At 45.3% G+C, this 16527-nt stretch overlaps 1 protein-coding gene across 1 annotated transcript in view; it reads left to right on the top strand.

The window, feature by feature from the left end:
- LRP12 (LDL receptor related protein 12) overlaps positions 1-14844 on the top strand; it is a 51206-nt gene extending 36362 nt beyond the window's left edge. The window contains exons 5-8 of the mRNA XM_088442588.1: positions 1252-1454; positions 4827-5919; positions 11063-11195; positions 12137-14844. Of these exons, the coding sequence (XP_088298714.1) occupies positions 1252-1454; positions 4827-5919; positions 11063-11195; positions 12137-12991 (2284 nt within the window). The 3' untranslated portion in view covers positions 12992-14844. The remainder of the gene's footprint in view (positions 1-1251; positions 1455-4826; positions 5920-11062; positions 11196-12136) is intronic.
- The last annotated feature ends 1683 nt before the right edge of the window (positions 14845-16527 follow it).

The following is a 16527-nucleotide window of genomic DNA, read 5'->3' on the forward strand; positions in this document are numbered from 1 at the left end:
TAATAGTTCAGAGCTCTGGAGCCGCTACTGTAGCCCAGTATAATACACAAGTGATACTAATCTATGCATGAACACTTTTAAATAAGATTTATATAACGTCAGACTTAATAATCGGCGGTGAGTTCTGAGATAGTCCGTTCGGTTTACATTAGGAAAACAGAGAATTGTTACACCTCACCTTTCCGTGACTTGTAGCAAATATATCCGTATGTGGCTTTCTGTCTTTCTATGTTGACACAACTCATCAGAGACTTTGAGTGACCTTATCTACAGCAAGGAATGCCTTTTACCAGCGTTTCCCAACCCCAGTACTCAGGGACATCGGACAGTGCATATTTTTCATATCTCACAGGTGGTGCACAGCAGTGACGGATCCAGGGGGGACATCAGGAAGCCACTGGTGCACAGGTGTATTCATTTCTGGCTGACACATGTTAAGAGATCCACAGGTGGAGCTAGAGCAGGGGTGTCAGATGCTGTTGATATAACAAGGTGGAACCAGGAGCAGTGCAGGGCCCATAGCAGTCAACATTGGATAGTGGTTATGTCACAGTGCCCTTGCCAACTAAGTACTGCTCCCTTACCAAAGGCCTCTGAAGCAGTCCTGGTGATTACTGAGACACTGTAACACTCCCCTGATTTTAGGAATTTTTTTTTTTGCTGCCAGTGCTGTCATGAACGTCTAGAAGTACGTCATGAACGTACACAGTACTTGGCTTATGATGTTAGTACAGATGTGTCCACATACATCTATCCTCCATGCGCTACAAGTCACGCTACACATAACGCGGGAGCTCCGAGTGACTCGGCAGAGCCGAGCGACTATTTATGTTCAAATGCGACATATTTGAATAGGTAGCACAAGCAGCTTCTGCTTATTAAAATGATGTGCAGCATTCCTATATTCGGTGTGCGTCTGCGGGTGTATCTGCCTGTGAAATGCTACGTTACAGTGCTACAGCCGCTGACACTATAACGTAGCATTTTGCAAGCAGAAACAGCGGCAGTCGCTCAGAGAATATAGGCATGCTGCACACCATTTTATTCATCAGAAGCTGCTTCTGCGAATAAGACACATTTGAAGGTAAAAAAAAGTCTAAAAAAAAAAAGACACAGCGCTACTGAGTCACGCCACGACATGGCGCAAGGAGGCTAGATGTATGTGTACCCATCTGTATCTACCTTTATTGATAAAGCGCAAGCATCTGCCACAGCGTTACTCTTAACCACCTGTGTTCTGTCATTTTGAAGTTTCCAAGAGTTTGATCTCCAGGGATCGGCCACCTGCAGCTTAGATTGGCTATCTATAGGCCCATCGCAGAGTTCGGATGGAGCTAGAGCATGTGGCTCTACAATCCCAGCACCCTATACATCCCTTCAAGACCACGTGTGGATCAAGTTCCACGCTGACGACCGTATTTCTAGAAAAGGATTTCGGCTGTCTTATAACACAGGTATGGCTTCGTGTAACACTGTAGCTGCACCGTGAGTTGGTGGCATGTTCCTTATCTGCAAATAAGTTAACTGCAGTTAAAGATCAGGTCATTTATTGTGCGATAATTCATTTACTAGAAGACCATCAATTCTCGCACAACATTTTTGGGCATGTATTTATAACCATTTATTTTAGGTTTAGTTATTCTTGGTGTTTAATACCAGCTGCGTGTTGATTTGTGGACTTCCCTCGTTCAGGCTTGTATAGATGTGTCCTCGTACACCATGGCCTCAGTCGCACCAAGCAGCCCCTCCCCATGCGTTTCGGCCTCGCCCAACATCTCTTTAGCTCGAAATGTGCGTCTTATTCACACGAATAAAACTGGAAGCGACAAAACGACTTCACTAGATAGCACTGACCAATGTGATGTGCAACATTTGTACATCTGTGTGCGAATGAGTCTGATACGAAGTGATGCGATGCTGCGGCTTTTTTCTTCACGCCAAGTTCCGTTGTGCATCATCTGCGACTTTGTACGCGTGTAAACAGTTATTCTTGTGCAGTTAAAGCCAGAGCCCAGCATCTGTAGGACAGTGTGAGTGGTGTTTTTGTTGCCTCTGCAATTGGATTAAGATGCAAAATGTAAAGAAAAGGTCGCTACGATACGCCGCTCGGTGCCATAGCTGGGATCAGTATGATTTACCACCGACAGCGGAAGCCCGGCAGTGAGATCCCGACAGGTAAGTATCCCCCCTCCCCGCGGCTGTCCGCGCCCGGCTTACCTTCATCCGTGTCGGGCTCCTGGCGTAGGTCTAATGACGGGCATCGGCACTTCGATGCCTGTCATTAGACACTTGCTGGGATTAGACAGTCTGGATGCCGATGGTCGGCATTTAGACCGTCGGCATCCCGACTGCATACCCCATAGCTATCAGTCATGCTTTTCTCTCTGAGCCCCATGGGACCTGCTCACATTTACTTGTTCGCTACCGGTACTACAGTAAAGGGAGCCCCTTCCCTAATCCCAAGCAGGCTCTGCCCCATCCTTCTGCACATGCTCTTAGCGGCTTGGAGAAGTAGGTACAGTATCTTGCTGGTGATTTGGTGGATGAATTCTGGCAAGCGCAGGACTGCGGTAGGTATGCAGCTAGATACAATTACCATAGAGACTGTAGTTCTTGCTGTCTCCACCGTATTTTCGATGCCGCTGACTGCAACTAAAATACTATTGCTTTGTTTTCATGGTTACCTACTGTAAGCTTACACATGTGTTATCGCAGCCAATATTACACGTACCCACGCTTGGTGTTGGACTGCCAGTCTGCATCATAAAAGCAACCTAGATTGTGCTGGGGCTACTGACCTGACTGGAAGACACAGACAGGTCTGAGACACAGACTTCCTGGCATTATTTATTTATTACCATTTATTTATATAGCGCACACACATTCTGCAGCACTTTACAGAGAATATATGTCCATACACATAAGTCCATGCCCCGGTGGAGCTTACAATCTAAATTCCCTATCAAATGCGCACACACATACACACTAGGGTTAATTTTGTTGGGAGCCAAATAACCTACCAGTATATATATTTTTGGAGTGTGGGAGGAAACCGGAGTACCTGGAGGAAACCCACGCAAGCACAGGGAGAATATACAAACTCCACACAGTTAGGGCCGTATTGGGAATCGAACACGACCTCAGTGCTGCAAGGCAGCAATGCTTACCATTACACCGTCTGTGCTGCCCATTACGAACAGAAATACAGGGAGAACTAAGGGACAGTCACATGGAGTGCTAGAAGGCTGGCTCACAGGTCAGAGAGACAGACACACTAACAGGTCAGTACAGGTGCGCACTCACAGCACGAAGAATACTGATGGTCAAAACAATTATGATGAACTCTACAATTAACATGGAGTATAAATGAGGTTTGTAGCATGTTTGGCCAAAAATCCATGACCACCTAACACGTCATGGGGAACCTCAGGTGGGCCCCTGACATCCATAATACTAACACATTATATCAGTTCATCAAGGACTTGCCTATAATAGTGCTCATTCTAATATGTAGACAGCAATGCAGGAACCTTTGCTGATTAAAGTCACCTAAGGGCAGATGGGTGGAGTATCAGACTTGCATGCCACTACAAGTCTCAGCCTGGTAGCTCCTATTATTGTGTTTAAAATTAAGGTGTGTCGTCCAAGCCCTTCCCTTTACACTCACTAGACAGACAGAGACACATCCAGGACTGAGGAACAGTCACGCTGACATTGCCAGAAGACTGACTCAATGGTCGGGGACACATGCAATGTACTCGCTCTCTTTCCCCTGCCAGTCAGGCAGCTATAGACACCCCTCTCCCAGAGCTGTGTCCTGGGCATCTACTGATGACTTAAGATGGGTACACAATGTACCCTGCCCATATTGGATCCTGGGTAAACATCAGAACGATGTAATGAACGATTTGCCTTACCAATTTGGCGAAATCGGAACGACATGGCTCCAATGTGTACTCCGCTTAAGAGGAGACCCTCAACACACAATTGGTCTGTTCTGCTACCTCCTGAACTAGTCCTACCCTTCCCTCTGCTAATGACCAACTGCAGTGCCAAGCTCCTCCATGGCAGATGATGTATACAATCATTTTTTGCACACGGCTGTTTCTGGGCAGCAGGAGGACTCCCCACCCCCATAAGCGAGCTCCACTCCCCTTCATGAATGGAAGGTACATGCGATGTCAGAGAGGGTAAAGTCCAATGGTAGCGTATAACTGCCTCTACAGGTGGTAGTAATGACTATTTGGAGGTATTCCTTACTGTACATTATTGCATTTTCCTAGTTCCATTACATTTTTGTTTTATAGGGTTTATGTCTGATTTGGTACAGTTGCTGTAATGTAGTGCAGCCTCTGGCTATGATTATTTCTTAAATAATATATTAAAGGGCTACAATTAATCCAATATGAAAAGGCTGCTTGTAGTGCTCATACAGTTAACGAACGGGGGTCCCAGCAGCCTCTGTGTCGTTTTGAATCTACCCCATAGCGTTCTTTAAAAAAGTTCCTTAAAAGAATGGTACATATGACATTGCGCTGTCTGTATCCTAGTTATCCTAGTTGTGCATTATCAGCAATTGTAAGCATAGAATGCCTCCATGCTGTGTCCTATTACTAATTTATAGGTGAAGCACGTTACCATCTATGGGTATAAATTAGACAATAAGGACTGAGCCCTGCTGTCCTTTTTATGGGGGATTTTGAGAATCCTACAATATGTCCTCACCGTCCGGGTCACCTTTATTTTTAACTTGTTACTTTTGATCCTCATGATTTGTATGTAAAATCCCTATTTTATTTTTCTCTTTTTCTTTTCTCCCATTTAAGCAAAGAAAAAATGTGAGCGGAGTCGATTCCGTTGCGATAATGGAAAATGTATTTCCGAAGCATTGAAGTGCAACCGGATGGACGATTGCGGCGATGGTTCTGATGAAAAGCTGTGCGCCAAAGTTACTCACCCGACAGAGGCTTCATTTCAGCCCTGTGCGTTCAATCGCTTCCAGTGCCTGTCGCGTTTCACGAAAGCCTACACTTGCCTTCCTAACTCTTTGAAATGCGACGGGAACATCGATTGCCTGGACCTAGGCGATGAGATTGATTGTGATTTACCCACGTGCGGGCAGTCGCTTAAATACTTCTATGGAGCGTTTAGCTCGCCCAACTACCCTGACTTCTACCCCCCCGGCAGCAACTGCACATGGCTTATCGACACTGGAGATCGGCGCAAGGTCATCCTGCGCTTCACAGACTTTAAGTTGGATGGCACTGGCTACGGGGACTATGTGAAAATATACGATGGGCTGGAGGAGAGCTCGCATAAACTGTTGCGGGTATTAACGGCGTTTGACTCACACGCCCCCCTTACGGTAGTGTCTTCCTCCGGGCAGATCCGGGTGCATTTTTGTGCCGATAAGGTAAATGCAGCCAGAGGATTTAATGCAACGTACCAAGTGGATGGGTTCTGTCTCCCGTGGGAGATTCCCTGTGGCGGTAACTGGGGCTGTTACACAGAACAGCAGCGATGTGATGGCTACTGGCACTGCCCCAATGGAAGAGATGAGCTGAACTGTACAATGTGCCAGAAGGATGAGTTTCCCTGCTCCAGAAACGGAGTGTGCTACCCCCGTTCCGACCGGTGCAATTACCAGAATCATTGCCCCAATGGTTCCGATGAGAAGAATTGCTTCTTTTGCCAGCCAGGTAATTTCCACTGCAAAAATAATCGCTGCGTCTTCGAAAGCTGGGTGTGCGATTCCCAAGATGACTGCGGGGATGGCAGCGACGAAGAGAACTGCCCCGTGATCGTGCCCACACGTGTGATCACCGCGGCCGTTATCGGCAGTCTCATATGCGGGCTACTGCTGGTCATCGCATTGGGGTGTACCTGCAAGCTCTACTCCCTGCGCATGTTTGAACGCAGGTAAGTGATCATGTTTAATGGCGTGAAGCTTTTATTGCCGTAAATGAAAACCAACATATGGCTTATTAGATCATCAGCAGCCTTCATTGCTGGTCGTTTAAATTTGATAGGAAATAATTCATCTATAAGGCTGTTCGGAGAAAGGGTCATGAGTTTTTTTTTTTTTTTTCTAGTGACTTTAAGTAGCTCATTACCCGGTTCTGATAATAGTACAAGTTCTTGGCCTAGTGAAATAGGATGTTTTAAAAAAAAAAAAACTGGATGACTTTTTCTTTTAGAAAAGATATACTGGAAAATGATCCCATTTAGTTGCAGGATGTCTCATGTGCCTCCTGGAGCATTGAGGTTAGGTTACTAAAGTGAGAGTTTTTAGAAGTGGAAATGTTGCCCATAGCAACCAATCAGATTCTAGCTGTTATCTTCTAGAAGGTGCTAGTTAAATGTTAAGTAGAACCTGATTGGTTGCTATAGGCAACATCTCCATTTGTAAAAACTCTCACTTTAGTAAAAATACCCCTAAGTGTATGAGAACATATCTATACTAGGGTGTTTAGTATGCACCTTGGGTGTGGATTAAGAAAGAGACAGTAAAAAGGTCGACAGTGTCTAGATAGATACCTGGGGCCAAATGTAACAGGGTGTCAGTTTTGGTAAATTGCGAGTTTGGTGCTAAACTCGCAATTTTTCACAACTCTCCAATGTAATAGGGTGTCTGTTCACTTAAACTCGCATTTTTCAGAGTTACTACAACTCCCCATTTTCAAACTCTCATCCAGATGTTTTCACATTGAAAACAATCAACTCGCCCAATGTAATAGAATAGAGTGTCTGTTTTAGACTCGCAAAAAAAAATTACCAAAAGTCCCCAAATATTAGACCTGCTTCAGGATAGCGAGTACATCCTGAGCAGGTCAGATTAACACAGAAACATGCACATATCCATGAGATACGTGCATGTTTCTGTGTACTATGTAAAAGGTTGTAAATGTAAAAAAAAAATTACGTGCACCCCCTCCCCAAAAGCATAACCAGCCACGGGCTTTATAAAGCCTGTTTTGGTTCTAAAAATACAGGGGCCAAAATGCGTAGGGGGCCCCTGTATATTAAGAACCAGCACAGGGCTTTGTAGAGCTGGTTCTGGAAAATCGGGACAAAACGAGTAGGGGTCCCCTGAAAATTCCAAAACCAGCACCGAAATCTTTCTAGCGGTGGGATAATGCCACAGCCAGGGAAAACCTTTCATCGGTTTCCTCGGCCAAAGCATTAACCATGACCGCTAGTCAGTCCAGGCCGGGGATCCCTGGGGAGTTGGGTACTATAACTCCAGGAGTTAAAAAAAAAAAATCCACGCAAAAAATACCGAGCCATGCCGGACACAGCAAAGTGTGTGTGTACACATACCTTTGCTCCGCATAAATGACCGGGGCACGCGTGTGCCCCGTCATTGAAAAGGCCGCCAGCCAATCGGGGAGCAGCTCTCTGTTTGGCTGAAATCCACCATGGGGGATTTCTCACCGTTGAAGTCTATGTGAGACACAGGCTGGCCGCATTCAACCAAACGGGGCTGCTCCGACGGAGATGCTCCCTGATTGGCTGGCGGCCTCTCCAATGACGAGACACACGTGTGCCCCGGTCATTTACCCTTTGCTTTGTCCGGCATGACTCAGGTTTTTTTGCGATGTGTTTTTTTTATTTTAACCCCTGGATTGCCTACTTGGAGAAGAGGACGTGATCTACGCATAGGAGAGGTGAGTATGGATTTTTTTTTTCAGGTACCCCTATGGATTTCTTCGGATACTAAGTGAGTATGTGTGTGAGTGCATGTATGTTTTATTAAAATTTTACATTCACGGTGTGTGTTTGTTTATTTACGTATTTCTTTAGTTGTGGAACTACAAGTGCCAGCGGGCCCGTAATGCCCCGCATGCTGGTATTTGTGGTTCTCCAAATACCAGCATGCGGGGGAGGCTTGCTGGTACTTGTGGTTCTACAACTAAAGACAATATGGAAACTAAAATTTTACACTTTACACTATGAACCTGGCACCCACTGCCCCAAGGTGTTTCGGGATAGCCCCGGGCTATCAGTCTAGGCCTGGAGTGCCCTGGAGAGGGGGACCCCTTTATTGGGGGGGTACCCAACTCCCCAGGGATCCCCGGCCTGGACTGACTAGCGGTCAGGGGTAATGCTTTGGCCGGGGAAACCGGTGAAAGGTTTTCCCTGGCTGTGGCATTATCCCCCCGCTAGAAAGAATTTGGTGCTGGGTTTTGGAATTTTCAGGGGACCCCTACTCGTTTGGCCCCTGATTTTCCATAACCAGGACCAGCTCAACAAAGCCCTGTGCTGGTTCTTAATATACAGGGGCCCCTACGCATTTTGGCCCCTGTATTGGTAGAACCAAAAACAGGCTTTATAAAGCCCGTGGCTGGTAAGGCTTTTGGGGAAGGGGTGCACGTCCTTCTTTTTTTTTTTTTTTAAATCACTCACAGAAGCCATCACTGATCTCACTGATCTGTGATGGCTTCTGTAAAACTCGCACCTTTTAATGCTACTCACATTAAAAGGTGTCAGTTTACATAGTCCTAAACTCGCAAATGCAGTAGCCTCGAGCTGAAAAATTTGCAGGCTATTGAATTTGTGAGTTTCAGTACAAACTCGCACTTTTTAAAAGTGCGAGAAAGTGCGAGTGTGTACTGTTACTAAAACTGACTAACTATTACATTTGGCCCCAGATGTTAGTCAGTAGGTCGACTGGGACAAATGGTCAACACATGAGACTTTTTTTTTTTTTTTTCCTAATCTTCACCCTAACCCTCCCCTTGGTGCATAACCCTAACAGTCGGGGTAGGTGCCTAACCCTAACCTTCCAGTAAGTGCTTAACCCTAACCGTCGGGCTAAGTGCCTAACCCTGAAAAAAAATAATAATAATTATTTGTCAACCATTTTAGTGCCGACCTTTTGACCTTGTCGACCTTTAGTTCCAGTCGACCTATTGACTGTCTAACATCTGGTGTCTGACATTGTCGACCTTTTTACGGTCTGTCTATAGTCCAGAACCCATGCGCCTTTAAACACTATTGGCAAGTGTAATGCTGGGTACACACTGACAGATACATTGGGCAATCAATTGATCAGCCAATGTATCTGCTGCCCGTCAGCCAGTGTGTACCCGCGATATGTCGGTGAACGTCGTTGTTCACCGACATATCGCATTGGCTGTGCTGCACAGCCGATGGACAGATATTTCTGCAGACATATCTGTCCATCGACCGGTTTGTACGGACGATTGGCAGACCGCACGTAGCCGTGAGGAGGGCGGCAGGACACGCCCCGACCCGCCCACGGGCCTCCGGGTCCCGCCGCTGGGACCCTAGGGCACAAGCAAACGATGGCCGTTCAGTGTCTAAGAACGATTGTCATTGCAGATATATCTGTCAGGTGTGTACCCACCTTTAGAGTGTGGAAAATGAATGGCCTGCCTTCAAGACGGGTTTCTGTAGTTTCCTCAAATGCTGCTATTTACAAATGCTCCACTCCCATAATAACTGTGTGGTATTACCGGCGTTTTCCAAAAAGTGTGGTCACAATGATTAGTGCACATGAGGATTCTGCATAGTAAGCATAATGAGCAATGCATGGATTCTAGAGACCATCTCTTTTATTATATTTTATTTATAGGTTACCACCAAGTGTCCGTAGCACCGTACAGATAAACATTACAATAATGCATACAAATAGTGCTATGTTATTAAACAGTGAGATAGGGAGGGTGGACTGAAAGGATCAGTCTCGCAGACTGTGGGCCTGATTCACTACCGATCGCAACTGCCGATTGTTGCGTTCTGCGCACGCACTGCAGTGCACAAGCGCCATCCGGCCACTGCGATGGGGACTGTGAACGCAGTGACTACGGAGAGCCATCGCAGAGTGATTGACAGGAAGTGCCGTTTGTGGGTGGTAACGGGGGGTGGTCGGCGAAAAGCAGTCGTGCCAGTACATTTGAACGCCGTTGCATGGGCATGCATAAATTATCCACTGCGATGCCCTACGCAGCTTGAATACTCATAGCGTGCAATGAAGCTAGCAATTCCTGAGTAAGGTCAGAGCTTGTACAAGTGTGCGTGAGTCTGCGATGGTATCAATGGTTATGCAGTCTTGCTAAACATTATGGATGTGTGTAAGGTACAGTGGGCGTCCTTATGTTGTGCTGCGACAGCATAGCGATCGCAGTGAATTAGCATGCGATCACGGTGAGACTGCATGTGTAATTGCTATTGCAATCGCAGTTGCGATCCGTAATGAATCAGGCCCTGGGAGTGGGAGCGCACTGGTGAGAATGTCTCTCTCCTCTGTGTCACCCATCTCCCACTCCCCTTTTAGATGGTAAACTCTTACAAGCCCTCTTCCCTCATGTGCTTTTCCTTCCCTCACTTGTACTATCATCTCCTCCATAATGACGGCAGCACTAAACCTTTGGATTCAGTAATGTTTATAAACCTTGTAGTCCATCTTCTGCAATGTTTTGTACTGTAAGATTCTTTTTTATTTGTTTATTTTGTTCTATTTCTGAACTTTATAAGGCGCCTCCGACTCCTTGTGGCGTCATATAAACTAAGTATAATAATAGAACGTGGTGGAAAACGAGAGTGCAGGGACAGACTCTGGAGATTCTAGGGTAGTGGTCCTCAACCCTCAAGTATCCGCAACAGGTCATGTTTTGAGGATTTCTGATTGAGGGGAGCTAATTACTGACCCAGCAACATGGATTAACTTGCCTGTGCATGATTCAAGACCTCTATAAGACATGACCTGTTGGTGGTGCTTAAGGACTGGAGTTGAGAACCCCTGGTCTAGGGAATGTAAGTAGAAGGTAGTAGATTATCAGGCTACAGTAGTATGTAAGATTTATCCAGTAGCAGCCTATGTAAGGTTTTGGTAGCAGTATGTGGGATCCTGAGTATTTCCTATAGATCCCGTGGGAACATCTAGGAAATGTCACTATGGCCCAAAAGCTGTACTTTGATCGCTTTGCTTGTAAGATTCTCTACCACACGTTGGCTATACAGGAAGCCCAGCTACATGACGATCGGCACATGCAATCGGTTACGTGTAAACGTGTTTTTATTTGTCTCCTTATTACAGGTCCTTTGAGACACAGCTGTCACGTGTGGAGGCTGATTTATTGAGACGGGAAGCCCCGCCTTCTTATGGGCAACTGATCGCCCAGGGTTTAATCCCACCTGTGGAGGACTTTCCAGTGTGCTCTCCAAACCAGGTAAAACTTTTCCATGTTTCAGTCCAACTTTCTGCATTTTCACTTTATGCTTGGAAATCAGATTAGCCATTTTTAGGAATATTGTACTGATCTGCAGGAATCCAAGGATCGTGTGTGTGTATTTGTGTCCAATAGCTGTCTCAAGGGGAGTCCAGAGCAGATCTCACCTGTCACTACAACTATAAGGCCCTGTGTTACCTAGATCTAATAGAAACTTGCTACTAATGTAATAACACACCAATCAGACATCTACTGCGATTGCTGGCCGCGCACTGATGTCTGTGAGAGCTCTCCAACCACTATCGCAGTTGTCATCGCTAGCATCGGCACTTACACCTACCGCATACTAAGTGCAATGACCGAAAATGGTGTCCACTTAGCATACGCACAATTCTGAATAGGGCGCACCTCTGGCTCCACCCATGACAGTTCTTTTCCGTGCATACGCCCAGTTGTGAACCAGAATGACTTTTTCACGGACGGAGAGATACTTCTTAGATTCTTCCATGTATGTCTGCGACGCTGCATGCCTGCATCGCCAGGTGTAGCCACATTGCGAATGATGTATAAATCAGGCCCTTACGGCATATAAAATATCCATTACATTGTAACCTCACTAATGAGTCAACCCAAAGTGGTAAAATAAAAATCTACAAATACAATAAAAAAAAAAATATCCTTCCACATCTCCCTCCCCAGCCTTGAAGTGGGTGGTAAAAGCTAGAGAATGTGACGTGTAAAGATTTTGGTAACCTGTAACTTTTTGTGCTGCTGTTAAGCCACTACACATCTGGCAAATGTTACTTCTAGTGTCTAGTGTTCCATTAATAAATTCATTCCTGCATTATATGAGCGCTTGGATTGTGAAGTGGTGAAAGGACGAATGAATGAATGACGCCATTACTATTTTCAGCAGTCTTTTTTGTTTTGTTTTTTTACAGGCTTCTGTGTTGGAAAACTTGAGACTTGCTGTTCGTTCTCAGCTGGGATTCACCTCCATTAGGCTCCCGATAGCCGGCAGATCCAGCAACATCTGGAACAGAATTTACAATTTTGTGCGCTCGCGTAACTCTGGTTCTCTGGCCTTGGCATCCACTGATGGAGACTGTCCTCCAAACCAGGGAGCAAGCAGAGAAGGAGATCGGGGGAGCACTCACCGTAGACTCTTCTCTGTGGAGTCTGATGACATTGATGGAGAAAATGAGAGGAGAGATGCACAAGGGGCTGTTGGCGGTGTTGCTGCCCCATTGCCTCAAAAAACTCCTCCTGTTTCTGCTGTGGAAGCCACGGTGAGTGGAAGTGGGAGCACATCGACTCCAGCATCCAGCAGCAGCACCACAGTCAACGTCAGGGAGATACCTGCCCTGGAGCCATCTGCTGTCAGTCCAGCGCGCCAACAGCTCAGCAGTGCTCTTAGTAGAATGACTCAAGGTTTGCGTTGGGTACGAATTACACTTGGGAGGTCAAGCTCTGCAGGTCAGAATCATAGCCCTCTGCGGCAACTTGACAGCAACGGGGGTGGAAGAGCAGATGATGATGACGACGATGTAGAGATGTTGATTCCAGCATTAGACATTGACCTTAACGACTGTACTAGACCATTACTTGATTTTACCTCCGATCAGGGGCAAGGACTTGCACAACATAGCGCCTCACCTCCTGGGGTGAGGTCCTGCTGTCGCGATGGCCCTTGTGAGTGCTGTGGTATCGTCCACACCGCTCAGATCCCAGACACATGCTTGGAAGCTGTGCTCAAGAATGAAACTAGTGATGACGAGGCATTGCTACTCTGCTAAGCATGCAACACTGTGGATACACGTTTTGGAGCAATATCTAGTGACTGTTTTTGTACTTCACAGAAATAAATGTATGCTTGAAATACTCCGACGGGGACACGTTACTACAGACCCAAGATTTGCTTCACGGCACTTGTGGTTACTACCGTGAATGTGTTGTCTGCAGAAATGTATTTGGACGGACCCGTCAGCTCCTATAATGGTACAGAGTTAGAATATAGTTTACGCTTTAGAACAATTGGTTGCGTCCACGTGGCTCTGTGAGCGACAGTTACTGTACCAGGACACAACTCTATATAGGAGGCTTCGCTTTGGATGTAATGGCCTCCCAACGCAAAAATCGTATTTGAAAAAGGTTGAATGCTGATCGGGGTCTGGTCAGGATGTTTGAGCAGTTATGTTTTTGTTTTATTTTTTTGTTTTTATATTATTTTATTGGAATGTAATATATGTAAAAAATTGTTTTGTTGTTTTAACTAATTTACTTTTTTGTATCATTTTTCTTTGCCTGAAATGAGATCGTCATCATTGGGAAATGAGTGATTTCAAAATAGCTACTGGTTGGCTCTCGCTGTTGATCAAATCTTGGAGATTTGTTGTCCAAAAGTTTCACATGCACACACAACTGCGAGCCCCTTATTATATAGGTATATGCGTGCCTCTGTTCTAAGGTGTCGCAGCTACCAGACATTGCACTGCATGCTAAAAAGAAATACATAGTGTTCCTCAACATAATCGCCTTGCAGGAACGTCCCGGTTTTAAGAAGCGCAGACCATGTCGGATTTGTATACAAGCATCGGGGCATCGGCTTGTGTAAGGACAAGACTCAGTGAGCAGTGTTGTGCAGTAGCCTACAGCAGCCAATCATGATACCAGAATTTAGCAGTTAAATGTAGTTGAACCATTTAAATCTAACATCTGAGATTTGGTTTCATGCTTTGACATTGGTGACAATAACTGCAATTTGGGGCTAATCCTGACTTGGGAGCAAATAAAATAAAGCTAGTAACTTTGTATCTGGAGCAGTTCATGTTGCAATGCAAAGGGAGCATATATATGTATTGTTTTTGCATGCAGGGTCTGTTCTGGCTCAGAGGCATCACGGGGTCTGGTGACACCCTGTGCACACTCTACATCCCCCCCGCCTGCATGGCGGAGCTGCGCACCCCTGGAAAGGGGCGTGACCTAAAATAAAGGTGTGGCCTTGCAGGAGTCCCCAAACGCATCACTCCGGGGGGTCGGCTCCTCCTCTGTGGCAGGAGAACGTCACACTGCACAACCCGGCTCATGTTACTGAGGAGAAGCCGGCAATTTGGTGTCACCCGGTGCGACCCGCACCCCCATAGTGACACCACTGTACTGGCTGCTTTAATATGCAGCCCACAAATGTTAGACAGCTTTATTTTTACACAGCAATTTAGATGAGTTTGGAGACGCCCCTCTCACATCTAAATCTCTCTGCACATGTTACATCTGCCCCACCTGCAGTGCAACATGGTTTTTGCCCAGGTGCAAAGTTATTTGGCTCTTTATTGATTTGCTCCCTAGAATTGACCCATTTGGCTGAATACTGCAGGGGATTTGGGCCACAAATGATTATATTGCCTTATGACGTGTTGTTGGCTATGCCCATAACTGGTATAAAGATGACTTGCCTGAGTGTGTGGACTCCAGTTCTCTAATATTATTCCCCTTTTCAATGTTGATTTGCTTCTCATCAGTGCTATATTATATGGGGGTTATTAAGGTGTAATCCTCACCCACACTCAGTGAGGGCAGCCATATTGGGGTATGAGCCAGTATTGATAGAAATGGCCTATACCAGGCCTGGCCAACCTGTGGCTCTCCAGCTGTTGTGAAACTACAAGTCCCAGCATGCCCTGCTACAGTTTTGCTATTAGGGAATGCTAAAACTGTTGCAGGGCATGCTGGGACTTGTAGTTTCACAACAGCTGGAGAGCCACAGGTTGGCCAGGCTTGGCCTATACATTCACCAATAACGTATGACATCAACGAGGCAAAAAGTGATTAAAGTACATTGGTGATGTCACTGGTCCTTAGTGAACAAATTGCTTCCTAGATATTGGATGAGTCCAATAAAGACTGTCTCCCCTATTTGTGGTCAGCGATTGCACTCTGATTTCCCAATAACCTCAGATGTTGCAGCTTGGTTGGCATACAATACTTATTCTAATTAAAGGGAATAATATAATGATGTCGCTGGAAATACATTGTGTAGATCAGAGGTCAGGGCTGAGGGGTTTTCTGTCTTACACCCAGCAGCACTAAATTATTTTCATTCTGTTTTTGTTCTTGTGTTTGATCTGAAAACCTGCTGTAAGTTCCTATGTATAAAGTTTATACTATAAACCCCTCCTGCCGATCACCATCGTCCCGTCATACATCATAGCAGAATTGTTGGCTCTATAGATACAGTATACAGCGGTGCGACTGAGGCAGCTGTTATGCTTTATACAGACTACTATAAACATTTCTATACGAGTTCTGTGCATGTTTGCAGTAACAGTACTGGCGGTTTTTAAGTGTATTTTCATGAGAATGAGCAGAGATTGCTGCAGGAAACATCCCAGAGAGGTCGTGCGTTATGTGATTGCTGCTGGGTTCCACCCCTGCATCTGGTCCGAGTGTGCCCTCTGGTCTAATCCCGTAGTCTCCTATACTGCTGTGCTCTGCTATGGTATAGCTGCAGCATTGATCTTCATCCGCCCTTTCCTTCTCTGAAGGGGGGTATCCACTTAGTTATCGGTCAATCGTGTATCAAAATCGCTATCGCTCAAATGTTTGCAAAAGTGTCTAAAACGACCAGCGATGCGCGTGCCAGCTGGTCGTTTAGACATCTATGATCTTTCCAACATGCTGGTCAACCTGACGATATCGTCAGGCTCAGCATGTTTCCAGATGATTGATGACCCTGCACTGAACGACTGCTCGATCAGTGCAGGCTCATCACACGACTGACAAACAACTGAACGATTACAATGTCATAATCGTGCAGTCATTTTCAGATCTTGTAGTGGATACCAGCCTTTAGATAGATTATATATATATAACCTATTTTCATCCAGATGTTTCTTGGTTTGCACTTTTTTTCTTTCTGACAGCCTCTGTAGTCATTTTGCCTTTCCTGACATTAACCAACGTCTGACATCCGTCATGTGAACAGCTACTGCCTGTGTTACTTAGTTAATGCTAAACAGGTTAATGATTCACAATACCTTCATTGGCAAATTATCATCATTTGAAATAAGCTACTTTACAGTTAGTAGAAATAAATATATATATTTAGTTTTAGTAAGGTTTTGTTTAAAACTGTGACACTGCACTGTAATACAATATCATCATTTAAATTTAAAAACCTATTAAGTTCCATAGTATATTCAAACCATTATTTTTAACTTTGGAACTTACTGAAAAGAATGTAACTATTAAATATTTTACAGAAAATTCTTAAAAGAAAATCAAAACCCTAATGTGTTAGTTACGCATTGCAGAAATCTTCCTTATTTTGTATAAT

The sequence above is a fragment of the Taudactylus pleione genome, unplaced genomic scaffold (genome assembly GCF_031769625.1).
Source record: "Taudactylus pleione unplaced genomic scaffold, aTauple2 ptg000314l, whole genome shotgun sequence".
NCBI classification, from domain to species: Eukaryota; Metazoa; Chordata; class Amphibia; order Anura; family Myobatrachidae; genus Taudactylus; species Taudactylus pleione.